This window comes from Ambystoma mexicanum, chromosome 14, assembly GCF_040938575.1.
Source record: "Ambystoma mexicanum isolate Mex_15411 chromosome 14, UKY_AmexF1_1, whole genome shotgun sequence".
NCBI lineage: Eukaryota > Metazoa > Chordata > Amphibia > Caudata > Ambystomatidae > Ambystoma > Ambystoma mexicanum.
Window position 1 is genome coordinate 160,430,945 of NC_090940.1, and position 19,158 is coordinate 160,450,102.

General features: G+C 50.9%; 1 protein-coding gene across 2 annotated transcripts in view; it reads left to right on the plus strand.

Moving 5' to 3' along the window:
* The window catches only part of TYRO3 (TYRO3 protein tyrosine kinase), a 721,378-nt gene that overhangs the window by 669,576 nt on the left and 32,644 nt on the right, over positions 1–19,158 (plus strand). For both annotated transcript variants that reach the window (XM_069638795.1, XM_069638796.1), the window contains one exon: positions 2,476–2,612. In XM_069638795.1, the coding sequence (XP_069494896.1) occupies positions 2,476–2,612 (137 nt within the window). The remainder of the gene's footprint in view (positions 1–2,475; positions 2,613–19,158) is intronic.

Here is a 19,158-nt window from a genome sequence, read left to right on the forward strand (position 1 = left end):
TGCTCGCCTTCTCCTTCTTCCTGTCCCTGGGAGCAGCCTTACGCGCTTCTGCTTGCTCGCCTTCTTTCTGTCCCTGGTAGTAACCTTACACACTTCCGCTTGCTCGTCCCTGGTAGTAACCTTACACGCTTCCGCTTGCTCACCTTCTTCCTGTCCCTGGTAGCAGCCTTAAGCGCTTCTGCTTGCTCAACATCTTCCTGTCCCTAGTAGTAACCTTACACACTTCCGCTTGCTCGCCTTCTCCTTCTTCCTGTCCCTGGGAGCAGCCTTACGCGCTTCTGCTTGCTCGCCTTCTTTCTGTCCCTGGTAGTAACCTTACACACATCCGCTTGCTCGTCCCTGGTAGTAACCTTACGCGCTTCCGCTTGCTCACCTTCTTCCTGTCCCTGGTAGCAGCCTTAAGCGCTTCTGCTTGCTCAACATCTTCCTGTCCCTAGTAGTAACCTTACGCGCTGCCGCTAGCTCTCCTTCTTCCCGTCCCTGGTAGCAGCCTTACGTGCTTCCGCTTGCTCACCTTCTTCCTGTCCCTAATAGTAAACTTACGGGCTTCCGCTTGCTCGCCTTCTTTCTGTCCCTGGTAGTAACCTTATGCGCTTCCGCTTGCTTGCCTTCTTCCTGTCCCTGGTAGCAGCAGAGGTGTAGCCAGCATTATCTAATAGTGGGGCCTGAAGCTATTGTTGTTCGGCCCACCTAATTGACATTAACATCAGTAAATGCCCACACAGCGCTGCTCAGTGGGCATTTAAGGACTTTTGGGTGGGCCTTGACCACTCAGGCCCTATCCTGTCTACACCTCTGGGTAGCAGCCTTATGCACTTCTGCTTGCTCTCCTTCTTCCCGTCCCTGGTAGCAGCCTTACGTGCTTCTGCTTGCTCCCCTTCTTGCCGTCCCTGGTAGCAGCCTTACGTGGTTCTGCTTGCTCCCCTTCTTGCCGTCCCTGGTAGCAGCCTTACGTGGTTCTGCTTGCTCTCCTTCTTCCCGTCCCTGGCAGCAGCCTTACGTGCTTCCGCTTGCTCACCTTCTTCCTGTCCCTAGTAGTAACCTTACGCGCTTCCGCTTGCTCGCCTTCTTTCTGTCCCTGGTAGTAACCTTATGCGCTTCCGCTTGCTTGCCTTCTTCCTGTCCCTGGTAGCAGCAGAGGTGTAGCCAGCATTATCTAATAGTGGGGCCTGAAGCTATTGTTGTTCGGCCCACCTAATTGACATTAACATCTGTAAATGCCCACACAGCGCTGCTCAGTGGGCATTTAAGGACTTTTGGGTGGGCCTTGCCCACTCAGGCCCTATCCTGTCTACACCTCTGGGTAGCAGCCTTACGCGCTTCTGCTTGCTCTCCTTCTTTCTGTCCCTGGTAGCAGCCTTGCGCGCTTCCGCTTGCTCGTCTTCTTCCTGTCCCTGGTAGAAGCCTTACGCGCTTCCACTTGCTCACCTTCTTCCCGTCCCTCATAGCTGCCTTACGCGCTTCTGCTTGCTCGCCTTCCTCCTGTCCCTGGTAGCAGCCTTACGGGCTTCTGCTTGCTTGCCTTCTTCCTGTCCCACACACATGCTTTCCTTTCACTCAACAGTTCTACCATCTGCATTCCCCCTGCTCTGTCTCCCGAGAACACACTTTCTCCCCTTAATTGTACGTCCTTAAATGCATGTTCCCTCACAATGACCAGAGTCCTCTCTTTATATTGTCCTGGGAGGATAGCTCAGCGGCAACGTGCGCGCCTTGGGAACAAGACAATATGAAGCAACACAGGTTTGATCCCTCTGGAACCTCTGGGTGTTTAAGCGAATTATAAATACTCAACTAAGAGAAAAACAAGTATGCAAATACAAAACAAACAATTCCTATAACAGCGCCTCGATGCCTGCGGGCTGTGTGAGCGCTTTAAAAATGTAAATACAAATATTCTCTCCCTCTCACTCTGTGCTCTCCCTCAGCTCCCTCTTGCTTTCTTTCTCTCGCGCTTCCTCTCGCTCTTCCCTCTTTCTCTCTTCATCATCTCTCTCCCTCTTATTTTTCCTCTCGCTCTTCCTCGCTGCCTCTCCCCCTCTTCCTCTGCCCCTCTTCCTCTCTCCCTCTTCCTCTCTCCTTTTTCCTCTCACTGTTCTTCTCGCTCTTCCTCTCTCGCTCTTCTCTCTCCCCCTCTTCCTCTCCCTCTTTCTATCTCCCGCTTCCCCTCTCCCTTTCTCCCTCTTCCAGTAACTATCTTCTTGCCCCCCCCCCCCCTCTCGCCTGCCTTCCAGTATATAAGCTCAGTGTGTGACCTCGACACCAGGTGTCATACATGTAGGGCCAGGCCTGCGCGGCAATTGGACGCAGAGATGCAAGCAAGCCTTGAAGTATGGAAAGCGCATGCATTGAATAATGACACTCTAACCGTCTAGATTAAAAGGGAGGCCTGTTTTGCGAACATCTGACGCTGTTAAGTGACTGACACGATGGGGAGAACTTGCTAACTGTTCCTTCTCTGCTTTCCTTTCTCAGTGGGCCTTCGGCATCACTATGTGGGAGATCGTCACCCGTGGGCAGACCCCTTACGCTGGCATCGAAAACTCCGAAATCTACAACTACCTCACAGGTGGGAACAGATTGAAGCAACCTCCAGACTGCCTGGATGATCTGTAAGTAACGTAGCCATGCTAGAGTTCATTGCACCAGGTGGCAGGATACCTGCCAAATATTCTGGACTACCAATCTCATGATCCCCAACCATTGACAATGCTGGCCGGAGTCCATGGGAGTTGTAGTCCAAAACATCTGGCGAGGGGCAGGCCCTGGAAGGAAATACCAAAGTAATGATGAGGAGGAGGAGGTGGAGGGTGGTGGGGGTGGGGTTGGGGGGAGGGGGGCAGTGAGATAAGGGGGGTTGCACAAGCGAAATAAAAAAAATTATCCGTGCAAAACAAAAACGTGTGTCAGTTTTTGAACACGATCTGTGCAAGAAACCCTCTGTGCTCATACTACAACTGTTGTTTATGGACGATTAACCTATTGTGTGCATTTCCTTTCTATTGTTATTTGTATATCCCTTTCCACCCTCAACGGGGCTAAATGGAGTACATTTGGGGTGCCCAGTTGGAAATGAGGGGTGAAGGGAAACCACCTGTATGTTTTAAAGAGATTTTGGGGTGTTCCAGGGGAAAGGTTGCTTTGGTCTCCCCTTACCAAAGAAAGCGCGGGAATCACCCTGCAGAGAATTGAGAATCGAAGAAGGCATATCTTTCCCACACAAAGAGAAATGACACCCTGGCAATCGGCGCTACACACATCGTTTTTATATAGCGCTACAAACCCGCAGATATCTAAGCGCTGAAATAACAATTAATATTACTATCCCACAGCGTGGTATTCAATGGATCGACCTCGGAAACATGAAATGCCGAGTTGGCCCTGCCGGGATTCGAACCTGCAACAGGTGGCTGCACACAGATGTCAGAACGAGCACTCTACTCAATGTACCATCTGACCAGCCATGAACGTAGATCCACAGAAATGAGAACCGTAGGCTTCTGCATGATGTTGTAGGCCTCCCTGATGTGGGACATTTATTGGCACGGGAGTGCTCTGTAGGATACCTTGCTCTGGATTTGAGCTGCTTTTTCTATGTGTTTTTGCATGCATGCGAGGATTGTATTCTGGAATGTATGCATGCATGCATGAAGGGGGGTGTCTGTGTAAGGGCCCGTATGCATGCATGTTTGCGGAGGACTGTCTATGTAAGTAGGCACGCATGAATGAATTCAGTTTCAATGGTGTGCATGTGTTCTAGTGCGCCTCTGAATGAGAATGCACTGTGAATTGTCTGGGTGCTCGTTAGGATGACCGAAGCTGTGTGTGCGCGTGTGTGTATGTTGCTTGTGATGCATGCAATGCTGAGGCCCACGGGAGGGCATGTTTCCTTACTGTGGCTTGGTATTTTGTTTACTGGCATTAGGGGGGCAAATGCAACATTAGTGGGTGAGTGCATTTGTGTAGCCAGCAAGTACATGGTTTCTTAATGTGATGTGGCTTTTTTTACTGCCATTACTGCAAAGCCAACAGGGGTATGTTCTTGCGTGAGGTTACTGGCATTACCAGCAAAGCAAACGTGGGTATGTTCTTATGTGGGAATAGGTGTATACAGGTGAACCAGCATGGACATGTATGGGCACAGTTAGCATGAGATTGTTTTTTACATCTGGCAGAGTATAGCGGCATGGTGGGCAAAGGCATCATGAAATGGGTTGGAAAATGCTCACGCGCATCGTGGTTGATTAGGCATTTAATGGGGGTTTTTTTGCACGTCATATCCGTTCCCAAGATCTTTTTTATGTAGATCTTTTTACTAAAAGGTTGCTTTAGAAAGACCGCTCCGTGACGGCAAAGAACGGTCTTTCCAAAGTGAACAGTCCCGCCCTGCCACACAAGAGTGTGCGCAGGGGCTGACAGGCTCTGCGGGACCAGGAAGCAGAGGGCGAGAACGGGCTGTCCTGCCCCTGTCACACAAGAGTGCGCGCAGGGGCTGACGAGCTCTGCGGGACCAGGAAGCGGAGTGCGGGAACGGGATGTCCCTCCCCTGCCACACAAGAGTGCGCGCAGGGGCTGACAGGCTCTGTGGGACCAGGAAGCAGAGGGCGAGAACGGGCTGTCCTGCCCCTGCCACACAAGAGTGCGCGCAGGGGCTGACAGGCTCTGCGGGACCAGGAAGCAGAGGGCGAGAATAGGTAAGTGTGTGCATGTGTGTTGGTGTGTGTGTGTTGTATTTATATGTTTTGGTTTAGGGGTGGGGGGCTGGGCCTGAAATCCTGTGGGAGAGAGTGGATGTGGGGGGACGGTGATAGGGCTGAAATCCTGCAGGAGAAGGCGGGGTTGGGTGGTGGGGCAGGAGAACAATGAGACGCTGGGGGGAGAAAACCCCGAAATCTTTTTACAAAAAGAGGGAAAACAGCATTTTAAAGGTCTCGGGAGAATAAGACCTTTACAGTGATTAATCGGTCTTTATCTCTTGAGACCTTTAAAAAACAGTTGCTTTACATGGAATCGTTATATCCTACCAAACAGATTGTACACTGTGTGGCTTTTTACCTAATGTGTCACTCAGTGTGCTGTAAATGCACCATTGTAACCCCTTGTTTATAATATTTTCGTTGGGAGAACCCCTCCGCGAGCCCCCCTCCGTTTGTTCAGGCGCCCTCACTAGGTTCGGTCATCCTGTGTATTCGGCTGGTGGCAGAACAAACCACCTTCCCTGTACGCCCCCCTGACCCCTCCCCCCCGCACAACTACGTCAGCTTCAGGCCCCACTTGTTGGACAATCCCAGCTACGCCTCTGTGGGCACCTATAGCCATACTGAGAAGCCCTGGATGGAAACCTTTAGATATTGGGAGAATCCTTGTACTTGCATAAAAGACGAAGGCGTAAGTGGAACCAAAGTGATCGGAACCCCCCCCCTAATATAACAGGACCAACAGTGGGGCCCCTGGTTAGCCTTCTCATTGGTGCAGGACCGGAAGCCTGTCCCTCCGCCCCTCCAGAGGATAAAGTTTGTAGCTGAGTGATTCCTAGACCCACACCCTAACCACTAACACCACCCCCCAGACTCCCCGAGGTGGAGGGTATCTTTGAAGGCACTATTTATTTATTTATTTAATTTATTTATTTGCATTTTGAAAGCGCTCACACAGCCCGCGGTCATCGAGGCGCTGTTACGGGAATTACTATGGTGCTTCACATTAATTCACAAGTGTAGCAGGTCAGACTCTGGTGAGCCCGAAAAATACACTGCTGAACGGTCAGTCACTGTTCACTGTCTATCAGGCACCGAATAGTTCACAAACACGTACCCGAACCCACCATCATCATTCTCTGCTGTTGCGACTTTGGGCCAGAGTGGACCGTAGACAGGTTGTCCTCGAGGCACTGTTTAAACGCTAGGCCCAGGACTGCCAGACACTTCCCAGGACTGCCAGACACTTCCCAGGACTACCAGACACTTCCCAGACACTTCCCAGGACTGCCAGACACTTCCCAGTACTGCCAGACACTTAGAATCTGCTAACAAGCAACGCTTGCAAGCACGTTCTCTCTAATCTAATCCTTTTAAATGCAGTTAGGGGCCTAGTCCAACTCTCTCCTCTGCTCTTCCCCTCATCAGCGCCTTGAAGCAGCCTCTGGGCAGTCGTAGGTGCTACATCAGCAAAGTTAAGATGGATGCTGCCTGCTTTTCTGCTCCTCTTAGCGCTCTTCGCGTGGACCCGCCACCTTCCTTATTTATTTATTTATTGGACATTTGTATGGTGCCTATATGCAAGTGTTTCCAGGCGCCTTCCCTCATTCGTCATCCTTTTGAAGGAATTTGCTTCCCAGAATGTTTTTTCTCATTCCTAACATATAGCTAGTACGATCGTTTTTTTGTTACGCAATGCTACTTTCGATCATTCTCAAACCTGCTGGCGGGGCCCTATTTTTCCCCAAGTTTTCCTGACGGGGTGGGGCCCCCTAAACACTCCTAAGAGGGGCTGGGCTTGCTCGCTGCATTGTCTTGCATGGGGCCACTTGAAAACAATGGCTAGGGTTGCTTCTAGGGCTGCTTTTGGTTCCCAGTCCACCCCTGCCAGTCAGTGGGACAGGGCTATGAGTGGGGCCTGCCCTTTCCGCTTGACTTGCTCACCCTACTCCAGTGCCCATAGCACTCTCCTACATTGCAGACTAGTCGTTCCATCCAGGTTATGTGATACCATCCTCTGATGCCTGATATCCTCTTATGCTGAAAGAATGTTTCTCCGTTCGGAGAAAGAGGCGAAGGTGAGAGCATTGTGTGGCTATCAGAAAATCCCACATGGAGGCCCACTGTATATTTCATTTGCATTTAAAAAACGCTCACACAGCCTGGGGGCATCGAGTTGCTGTTACCTTAGTTGCGTATTTATTACGCGCTTAATACCCGGAGGTTTTTAAGCGCGGACCCTGGGATCGAACCTGTGTTGCTTTGTGTCGTCTTGCTTCCAATGCAAGCACGTTGCCGCCGAGCTATCTTCCCAGGACATGTATGAGTGGAGGGGGTGTCCGCACTAGGGCTGTACCGAATAGCATATTTAGTATTCGGCCGGATACCGAATAGTTTGTCAACTATTCGGCCGGAGCCGAATAGTTTTTTTTTTTTAGGCCCCCCTATGCAATACAATCTCGGGCCACCAGCTTTGGCCCGGTGGCCCGACAAACACAACATTATTGCGGTGAGGCCGCGGGGGTTCCCTGAGGCCCCGCGGCCTCACCGTGGTGAGGGGGATGGGGGGCACCGAGGCCGCCGGGGTCGGCAAAGTGCCCCGGCGGCCTCATGAGTCTGGGGGGGCCGCTCTTGTAGGAGCGGCCCCCCAATGCAAAATAAACGTCGGGCCACCGGCTTTGCACCGGTGGCCCGACAAACAGAACATTATTGCGGTGAGGCCGCGGGGGTTCCCTGTGGCCCCGCGGCCTCACCGTGCTCAAGGGGTGAGGCACATTTCACAGCGAGGCCGCCGGGGTCGGCAAAGTGCCCCGGCGGCCTCATGAGTCTGGGGGGGCCGCTCCTGTAGGAGCGGCCCCCCAATGCAAAATAAACATCAGGCCACCGGCTTTGCACCGGTGGCCCGACAAACAAAACATTATTGCGGTGAGGCCGCGGGGGTTCCCTGAGGCCCCGCGGCCTCACCGTGGTGAGGGGGATGGGGGGCACCGAGGCCGCCGGGGTCGGCAAAGTGCCCCGGCGGCCTCATGAGTCTGGGGGGGCCGCTCTTGTAGGAGCGGCCCCCCAATGCAAAATAAACGTCGGGCCACCGGCTTTGCACCGGTGGCCCGACAAACAGAACATTATTGCGGTGAGGCCGCGGGGGTTCCCTGAAGCCCCGCGGCCTCACCGTGGTGAGGGGGATGGGGGGCACCGAGGCCGCCGGGGTCCGCAAAGTGCCCCGGCGGCCTCATGAGTCTGGGGGGGCCGCTCTTGTAGGAGCGGCCCCCCAATGCAAAATAAACGTCGGGCCACCGGCTTTGCACCGGTGGCCCGACAAACAGAACATTATTGCGGTGAGGCCGCGGGGGTTCCCTGAGGCCCCGCGGCCTCACCGTGGTGAGGGGGATGGGGGGCACCGAGGCCGCCGGGGTCGGCAAAGTGCCCCGGCGGCCTCATGAGTCTGGGGGGGCCGCTCCTGTAGGAGCGGCCCCCCAATGCAAAATAAACGTCGGGCCACCGGCTTTGCACCGGTGGCCCGACAAACAGAACATTATTGCGGTGAGGCCGCGGGGGTTCCCTGAGGCCCCGCGGCCTCACCGTGGTGAGGGGGATGGGGGGCACCGAGGCCGCCGGGGTCGGCAAAGTGCCCCGGCGGCCTCATGAGTCTGGGGGGGCCGCTCCTGTAGGAGCGGCCCCCCAATGCAAAATAAACGTCGGGCCACCGGCTTTGCACCGGTGGCCCGACAAACAAAACATTATTGCGGTGAGGCCGCGGGGGTTCCCTGAAGCCCCGCGGCCTCACCGTGGTGAGGGGGATGGGGGGCACCGAGGCCGCCGGGGTCGGCAAAGTGCCCCGGCGGCCTCATGAGTCTGGGGGGGCCGCTCTTGTAGGAGCGGCCCCCCAATGCAAAATAAACGTCGGGCCACCGGCTTTGCACCGGTGGCCCGACAAACAGAACATTATTGCGGTGAGGCCGCGGGGGTTCCCTGAGGCCCCGCGGCCTCACCGTGGTGAGGGGGATGGGGGGCACCGAGGCCGCCGGGGTCGGCAAAGTGCCCTGGCGGCCTCATGAGTCTGGGGGGGCCGCTCCTGTAGGAGCGGCCCCCCAATGCAAAATAAACGTCGGGCCACCGGCTTTGCACCGGTGGCCCGACAAACAAAACATTATTGCGGTGAGGCCGCGGGGGTTCCCTGAAGCCCCGCGGCCTCACCGTGGTGAGGGGGATGGGGGGCACTGAGGCCGCCGGGGTCGGCAAAGTGCCCCGGCGGCCTCATGAGTCTGGGGGGCCGCTCCTGTAGGAGCGGCCCCCCAATGCAAAATAAACGTCGGGCCACCGGCTTTGCACCGGTGGCCCGACAAACAGAACATTATTGCGGTGAGGCCGCGGGGGTTCCCTGAGGCCCCGCGGCCTCACCGTGATGAGGGGGTATGGGGGGGGGGGGGGCGTCACTTACCTGGTGATTGGGTCCGGGTGCTGGCATAGGAAGTGAGGGACGGGAAGAACTGTTCCCTTCCCTCGCTTCCTATTTCAACACGTTAGGCTGGTTCCTCTGTGGTCAGACTGCAGAAGCCAATAGGCAAACAGCTTGTTTGGCTTCTGCAGCCTGAACACTGTCAAACATTCTATGATTGGCTGTCATCTCCCAAACAGGGAGAGGGCAGCTAATCATAGAAAGTGGACTTCGGCTTCGAGTCCCTAAACAGAAACTATTCTGCCGAAGCCGGATAGCTGTATTTCAGCCGAACTTCGGCAGAATAGGGACTCGAAGCCGAAGTTCGGTACAGCCCTAGTCCGCACACACACGAGGTTTCTAGATTGTGGACTGCAGTGCACTGCAGGTTCCCATGCCGTGGGCTCGTGAAAGAGGCCACACACAGGTGAATCTGGATTCGAAGGAAACTGGCCATGCCTGTATCCTAGCCTCCAACATGCCCTGTGCTCAGCCATTTTCAGTTTGCCTTTTGCAATGATATAGCCAGGACTGTGGGTGCCAGATTGCAAAGACAAGAACAGGACTGAATGGCATGGGGCTTGCTGGCAGGTGTGTGAGATAGGCACGTGGGTGTGGTTTTGAGCACTAACAGCAGCGGATCGCCCTGCAGAAGCTTGCAAAGGGCAGCCAGGGGTATACTGCTACTCCGGCAAAGGGGTGGGCAATGAGGCCAGCCTCTACGTTGCAAGTCCAAATGCCGCGCCAGGCCCAACTCAGCCTTTCATCCTTCTGAGGTCAGTAAATGAAGTGCCATTCAAAATGGGGTAGTAACGCCTGTTATTACAGCGCTTGGAAGCTGGGGGAGTCTGACATAAAGCACTATAGAGGAGCAATATTATTAACGGGGATTTGTTCCAAAAGGCCCGTTGGTGTAGGTCTCTGCAACTGGGCAAAGCTGAGGGGACGAACGAAACATTTGTGAATTTCACAGTTTGGTTCATTTTGCTAGTACACGATAATGATTTGCAATGTTGACAGAAAAAATTCGAGGGCCTTTAGGAAGCATTTACATAAGGCGCCTATTTATTTATTTATTGTTATGGTATTGTATAGCGCCAATACGCCCAACGGTCGTCTAAGCACTATATGGAGTAATACAGTGAAGACATTCATATAGGTCGGTAGGTCAGAATGGTGTGCAGAGTAATTATGTATAACATAATGAACGGCGGGCGAACTAACATTCACTTTAAAATGTAGTCCGCAGAGGTGCTTCTTGAGGCCTCTATGGAAAGGTTAGAAGTGAATCGCTCACCTCAGACCTCTGTGTGCAGCCCGCGCGACCATAGGGTCAAATCCCGGCAGAGGCGACTCAGCTCTTTAACCTTTCGAGGTTGATCAATTGAGCCATAATAATACAATGCTTAGAAGCAGGAGGAGTCAGTCAGCGCTACGTAAACATGTGGTATTTCTATACGGAAAGGGGAAGCTACTATGCACTGCTGTGCGGTTGGGCAGATGCTCGGAGCACATCCAGTGCTTTTTAAAGGTGGTTGCTGCGTCGTCGCTGCATGTGGTCTGGAGAGCTACCACAAATCCCTTTCGGCAGGGCCTGGTAAGTGAGATGGGCCTCCCGGAAGCTAGAGCGCTCAGTGATCACTTCTGCTGTGCATGTCTGTGATGTTACTGCTGTAGCAGGACTGAGCAAACAGCGGCCAGCAGGTTTCTCTGTAGAATTCATGAGCAAGGCCACGTGACAACTAGATGTATAAGAACACCGAATGCTGTCAGCAAAGTAAAATATTTATAACGGTGCCATTTGTGATGCTACAGCGACACCCTCTGGCAATGTATGAAATAAGCACTTTGCTTCAACTGTAATCGCTGCAATTTAAAACCAAAAAAGGCCTTTTGTTTTCTATCAATGGATTTTTTTCAAGGAATTATACCGTCTAAATCTAAATCGGCACACCAAATTGGAAGCCACAGAAACCGGAACAGTAGGATCTCTGTATCCTGTTGAACAAAAGCATAACAACAACTGTCACCCCCAGATCAACAGACTGGAACTCAAACGATTCACTCAAAGATTAATCTCCTAGGAAAGGTGCCTTCACGAATCCCCTGCCCCTCTCCTACCCCCAACCACTTACACTAGACATACAGACCACCTTGGGGTGCGGCAGTGAGCTGCCTGCTAAGAACACATACGCCGTCGGCAGAGCAGTGTCATTGCCTTATCTTTAGCTCAGCCCCTCCCTCGCCCCCACGCAAAGGGCAGATCCAGTCTCTCACAGTTCTAGCGTTTTAATTGCCTGATCTGGGACAAACCATGTGGCACCCTGCTGGCACCACGGTGCTTGTGGCCCACACCCATCAACACCTCCGGAATCGCATCTGCCTCCCACTGACACACCACGCCACCCCCATCGTGTCTTGCAGAGCCGCATGCAACCAGACCACCAAACTATGGAAGAGCACTGTACAGACCGTTACAATCGAAGTGTGGGTTACAGAAACAGATTTATGTTGTCAGGCGCTGCCTTAATGGGTATGCGTGTGTTCTTCAAGTGAAGGAAGACACCAGCTGAGACCAATGCTCATCTCCAATGGGTGTGTATACATATATATGGTTTACTTAAAGTTTATACAATACAACCAATAAACAGCAACACATAATACATTAGTGCAAATAGATACCTATATAAAATTAATCCATTTATAAGTTAGTAGTTCATAGAATCATAAATTCATGGTAACAAGAATTCAGCGCCACTTTTTTGAAAAATGCACCAATTAGTGTACAATAAATGTACCAAAGTAGGGCCTTCCAGAACATAATTCCAACATATTTCCTTGTTTAATGATGCTAGGTTATGTACGAATAGGCTGACTGCTTCTACCCTCATTTCTTGAAGGACAGGACAGATAATCACCAAATTCTTGATAGACTCTGCTCTCTTCCACAGCGTCGGCAAGCAGAGTTTTCACTCCTGCCTCTTTTGAACAAGATTTCTGTAGCTGGCAACAGATTAAACCTCATTCTCAAGATGGTGTCCGTAAGTCGGCCATCTGGACATTGTCTAAGATATTTCAACAGGTTTCCAATAGCTGCATGTGTTGCATATTGAGTTCTCGCTTTGCTAGTTATTATCCAGTCAACTTCTAGCATTTTGAGTTTAACTTTGTAGGCATCCTCCAACAAGGCCTCTGTACTGGTCCCATAAAGCTCCATGATCTTGGTGCCGTTGTCCCTGAATGGAACCATCGGCCCTTCTCTTAGTTTGTATTTGTATTAATTTTATTTGTAGAGCGCACCTGGCCCAGAGGCATCCGATGTTTGTTCGATGTTTCTTCCCACGAAGGCACACAAGGAACTCTTGTCGCTAGTTAGTAGCTTCCGGTAGAGCATCAGTTTCTTTGTGTGTACTGCACACCTCATGGAGCTTAAACCTAGTTCGAAAACGCAGGATGGAAACCAGGACGCAATTTGGGAGGCCTATGGCTCTTCTCCAAACCAGCCCTTCCAATTTGCTCAAATCAATTTTTTCGTTCTCTGCCCCCGTTTCCAGACTGTATAGAAGTGCTGTGGCAACTTTGCTCTTAAAAAATGAAACCAGTCGGCGGAGGCTGAACCAGCAATAATTTGTTTTCAAATATTTCATTTGGGCAGCGAACTGTAGCCCTCGTGCTCATAATGCCTCTCTCCTAACTCTTAGGTCTAACGGTCTTACTAAGGTTATGCGTAGATGCTTGGTCAAAAGTAGGACGTTCTTCTTTGAGCGGCCTAATCGCCAGGTATATCTTATATTTCGGGTTTTCGTACCTTTGAAACACAGAATTGTAGACTTAGCCGGGTTTATTGCTAGTCAGTTCACGGCCACATAAGCCTCGAAGTTTGTCCGTAGTTTCTGAAGACCTAAGGGCGCCCTGTCCAATAGCATAATATTGTCTGCGTATGCGCCCCAGAACCATAGCTCACCCAAGATCTTAGGGGACGCTAAGCCGGTATTCTCCAGAGAGTTCCTCACATCGGCTAAGTCAGGGGTGTTGCTAGGTCTGGAAAAGATCCGGGGCTACACTAATGTCGGGATTGTCGGGACTGGGGGCTAGCTAGCCTTTTGATCTTAGCCCCTCAGATTCTATCCGGGGCTACAACCAAAAGACCCGGGGCTATAGCCCCCTAAACCCCCCCCCCCCCTAGCAACGCCTCTGGGCTAAGTAGAGGTTGAATAAGCACGCTGCTAGGGAGCACCCCTGCCTTAGACCACGAACAGTCGCAATAGAATGTGTCGCTGCTTTGTTGCTCAGCCTCACCCGCACTGTGGTGTTGGCGTGTAACTGGACTATTATGTCTAAGAGACCTCAGGGATGTCTGAGTCTAACAATTTAGACCATAGCCTCCCTGTGTCCACCATGTCAAACGCATGAGACAGATCAACACAAGCATATAAAGAGGGTCTTTCCTTTACCACAGGCTTGGTCCATTAATGGCTGTATAAGCAAACCACTCGCATCGGTTCCAGTACCTCTCGTAAAACCTGTTTGACATTTCGAAAGTCTCCCTGTTGAGTGTATCCATCCTTCTAAACTTTTTAGTACACTATTGGCGAAGATTTTGCTTTGAACCGCCAAGAGAGCTACAGGGTGATAATTCTCAGGATCCATGCGATTGCCTTTTTTTATGGATAGGTATAATTGTGGAAGTCTCCCATGAGTCTGGGAATTTCTCTTTCAATACACCCTGAAACAGGGTTTGTAGGATGGCAGCCCATAGGTCCGGGCCTCATTTCATTATTACATTACAGAGACCATTAGGTCCTGGAGCTCGGGAGTTTGATCCTGCCTTTATTGTTCCTGGGAGTGTTTCCAAAGAGATACCTACGTCCCATTCCCCATTATACTCAAAGAGTAGTGCTCGCACCATTGGGCTTCCTAAAGAGGTCCCCAAAAATACGATACCCAATATGCCTCTGGAATTGGATTAGTCCTTTCAACAGCATTTGTCCCTGTTGGGTGTTTACCAATGACCAGAAATTCTGGCTAGAGGGATTTAATATTGCCCCCAGAATTTTTTCTCCCCCTTTTTTGCATTACTAAGTGTCTATTTGCAATGACCCGCTTCTTCTAGCGCTGTTTCTCTTTCTTGATCAATGAAGTTTTATCATGGACACTTAAGGCATTTAGAATTTTGAGTGCTCTTAGACTCTTGCGCATAGAGGCCTTCCATGCTTGGCCTTCTCTGTCAAGGGGGTGGGGGCGGGTCGACTTGTAATGGTTAGCGCCATTTATAGTCTGTTGTGACATTCCTTTGTCCAGAAGGTAAGGAAAGTTGCTAACTTCAAGTGCGCCTAATTTGTCTAACAACCTTGTTTCGGACCGGAATCGCTTGATGAATTTTCTGAAATGGTCAATACTTTTGTGGTTCCAACCAAGCCGTTTTCTGTTTTTTGGCATTTACCACTAGATTTTTGCAGAGTGGCCTGCTCTGAGATTTGGCTATAAGATCAAGATGTAGAATTGGCATGTCATGATCACTTTGATTGGAGCTCTTTATCTCAAAATAGATTGACTTAAAAAAAAATGGTCTCCGAGACTGCTATATAGTCAATACAGGGTCTAAGTGTGTCTATGCCAAGTCGATTTAGGTGGCACATCCCCCAAAGTCTGACCATTCAGTACTTGCAACCCCCATCCATCCCAAAATTCTACAAAATGTATGTCCCTGTGTAATTTGGGGAGTCCGATGTTCGGTTTGATTCTCGCGTCCCATCCCCAAAGCAACGTTGGGATCTAGACAGTTCAGATCTCCCACTAACAATATTTCAGAAACAGGATATTTTAGTTTATAAATTTCAATGATATCCTGTAAGGCATCCAGGCATTTTTCTAACATAGAGTGGGCTAGGTTCCAGTAGATGTTAATTAGCAAGATGTGTCTGGTGAGTTGGCCATGTTCCCATTCAATTACAGTTGCCAAAAAGCCCTCTAGTGATGTCATTGAGTGACACTCCCTTAATTCCTTCCCACTCTCCCCATCCCTTCCTTATCTATGTCTTAGCTCTTGCACTATCTGAAATGTCATCAGGCCGAGTACAATAGTTAATTTCACATCCTTACTGTTCATGGCCTGTAAGAATGTCATTGTATTTTCCCTTGTTCCCTCGCTTGCCTTGAAGCGCTTTGAAACACATTGTGTATAGGCGCTATATAAATAAACTATCATATCATATAAATGCCCAAGGAAAGTTTTCGTGCTATGCAAAATCCCCCTGAGGGTCTACCTCCATTTGATCTTATAGTGCCCTGGCAAAAACTTTGATATCTTATTTATTTATTTATTTATTTATTTATTTATTGTGTTCCACAGTACAAATGTACTTTTAACACCTTACATAGTAAATATACATAAAATCAATGACACCTTATAAACCATAACAATACAATAACACATTCTCATTGCATACAATTCATCCACGAAATTCAGAAACTTTGATATCCATCCCATACCAATGGCATCATAGCATTCGTTTCTTGTAGACGCACAATGGCATGGATGCCCAAGACTTACAAAATGCATGAATGGGTTACTGACTTCCCAAATCCCCTTACATTCCAAGATGCCAGCGTTCTGCTATTGGCAATGGCTTTGCCCCTCACTATCACCTCATTAGTACTATTAGCCGTGGGAACGTCGACTCGTGAGAGGGTATCGGGGCCTGTTCCAGGAGGCATAACTGCTGTGGGCCGCACTCCTAAAGTTGGGATGATACCCTGGGCCCCACCCTCCATGGCTCAGTTTGCCCAATAGGTCATTTTTCCGGTTGCCCAGACAGAATTTTTCTATTCGGATTTGGGCAGGGAGTGATCCTAAACCCTAGCTCTTCCAATTGTGCACTGGCATTTAGTAACATAGAGTAGACACAATTAGATGGTACATTTATTACCGCAGTGTCCGGCCTTTTGGTATCATGTAGTTTTACTTGGGCAATATCTATGCTGGACATCAAACATAACTCTGCAACTTCTTCAATTAACGTCCGTTTGTTTCTGCGGTTCAGAACCAGGCCTGGGCACAACCGAGGATCAAGTGCATATTCCAACATTCGGTAGGGCGAGGCGGGTTCTTGGGCAGGGGAGTCTTTGTGATACTGCGGACCATTGAGTGTAAACCTATATTCAGGGACAGTCTCTTTCTCTGGTATCAGTTTCCCCCCTTGGGCCCCACCATCTCTGTACACATGTCCAAATGCTCCACTTTTTGTTTGGATGGTGAGCCCGCCTTCTTGGTCCGCTCCCCAAATGGGCTTAACGTTGTTTAAAGAAGGCCCATTTGCCTTCATTCTCATGTGGTTTGTCTGTTTGTGTTTCTGTGGTCAGAGCAGTTGGATTGACCCAGGCCCCGGGCCGCATGAAATGCGGAACGATAGAGGGCCTGGGAGTTTAGGCGCGGGGTGGGGGGAAAACGGCGCGAAAGCGTAGGGAGGGGCGTCCGAATGGCGCCACGAGAAACAAAGGCCCAGGAAGGGCAGGAAGCAGCACCTGGGTAGGTGCGAAATATAACAGGAGGTCAGGGGGTAACCCGGCCGCCCCCAGGAAGGAACAAAAGGCCGGGGGGTATAAGTAAGCCTGGAAAAGGAGAGACGGCACAAACCAGGTAAGAGCTCACCTCTCTCGGGTAGGCTCTTGGTACCTGGAGAAGGGGAAGGAAAAACGTTTGCTCTTGCGGGCTCACGCGCTTTCGACCCTTCAATAAGCGGAGCTCTTGCGGGTGCACGCATTTTATACAGCGTTCGTCGCTTGAGACTAATGCGACAACAGAGACATCACCGGAGCAAGCGAGGGGGAGAGTCGTTGCAGTTGCCAGAACTGGCAGAATTCAGACGAGAAAGATGGCGGATGGGAGAGCGAAGAGGGCCCGGGAATCTCAGATTGGGCAAGAAAAGCGGAGAAGGAGTATGGAGCCGAATGGGTGCTGGAAGTAATGCAGAAAGAAGAAAGGGCGAAGGCAGCATCACCCCTACTGTTCAACGAACACAGCAGCAGTGAGGGCGAGGAAGAAGTGCCACAAGGACAGAAGAGGGGGAGAACAGAGACAGGGAGAACGGAGGAGGAGACGGAGACGATGGTCAAGAAAAAGAGAAAAGATAAAAAGAAAGGTACTGTGAATAATAATGTTGGGAATAAAATAGTAAAGATGTTAAAAAAATTGCGTCACGGTTTCGGGTAAGTCGCCCAGAACCAACGACAGGAAAAGCAAACGGGGGAAGAAGAGCAAGGAAGAATGGTTGGGTAATTCGTCAGAGGAAACCAGCAGTGAGGATTAAGAAAAGGATCATCTAAAAGCTTGGGTAAAGTGGAAAGGAGTGGTGAGCAAGGAAAAGCGTAGTGGGGTAGGGGGGGCAGGGATAGAACCCAAAGAGGCCCCGGTCCCTACCCCACAGGGGGCACCAGTTGAGCCCAAGGAAGTGCCGGTCCCGACACCACAAGGGACACCAGTAGTCCCAGTGCCACAAGGAGCGCCAATTGTAGCGACGCTGCAAAGCACGACGGTGGGCCCAAACATAGGGGCAGGGGCAACAACAACGGCGGTAACGGTAGAGAACGGGGCACCGCTCATGACGAAGTATGGCAGGCCAACCATGGGTAAAGATGCACAGGGCAGGTCAATGAAAGCGATGGCCTGGTACATAAATGACAAAGTAAAGGAAAAAGTTTGGAGAAAGGAGTTGATCGATATATTTACATTATTAGATTGTCATAAAAGGGGCATGAATGTGGCAGTCGAAGACATGAAAGAGGATGAAAAGAGTTTACTCAAAAAGGGGCCAGTAGTTAGGAACTTCGATAATTGGATGTCGGCCTTTACCATAATGTCGACAATCATATTACAAAAATTCCCGGAGGATGGGGTAGCGTTAGTTGCTTATCAACAGAGGGTGCTGAAGGTCCACGCAGCGTTTGGGGGGGACGCATGGCTAGAGTACGACCATGAGTTCCGAAAGGAGATGGACTGCTTCCCAGACATGGGCTGGGACAAAGAAAATTTCAACCTTTACATCTTTAATGTGCTGAAAGAAAAATGGGATTCCAAGGAGCGGAATACAGGCAGTCAGCAGAGAAGGCAGTACTGGCAGAGCGATTACAAGACAGATTACAGATCTAGTAACCGAAGATACGACTCCAGTTACGACAGATACAGGGAACAGTTTTCGGAGCGGAAATTCCGGGCCACAAGGAGGATGGCAGAGCAGCCTGCCCCCAACAACACAAGGGGGGGGCAGTGGGAGCCCGGGTACGGCTCGGACAGAACCAGGGCAATGCAGGTGCTTTGAAAAAGGGGTACCATGCAGCTGGGGTTGGAAGTGCAAATTCAGCCACAAATGCGAGAAATGCAAGGGAGGCCACAGCAGTTCCAAGTGCGCAAGGGCAGCAGCTCCGAGCGGCAGAAGAGACGAGACACTGGAGCAGGAAAGGGGCCACGCCGGTAAAGATCGAGAGAATGGAAAAGTGGCTCCGAGATTACCCCGACCAAGAAGCGGCAGAGCAGATTAGGCGAGGCTTTAGTGAGGGGTTCAACATCCGGTTCACGGGCCAAGGAGCGCGAGACATTCCCAGGAATCTGAAATCAGCAAGGGAAAACATAGAGATAGTGACCAAGAAGATCATGAAGGAAGTGGAACTAGGGAGGGTGGAGCGCCCATTCTTGGCCCTACCCTTTGTAGAATTCTTGTGCTCTCCGCTAGGGCTGGTGACAAAGAAAGAGGAAGGGGAGTACAGGTTGATACACCACCTATCCTACCCCCCGGGGGCCTCAGTGAACGACGGCATCGCGCAGAACGAAGCAACAGTAACGTATTCAGATTTCGAAGACGCAGTGGAATTGGTCAGAAAAGCAGAGGAAAGGGCATGGATGGTGAAAGCAGACATTAAATCGGCATTTCGCCTGTTGCCAGTCAACGGCGGATCACAAAAATGGCTATGCATGCACTGGGAGGGGGAATACTTCATCGACAAGTGCCTCCCAATGGGTTGTGCCAACTC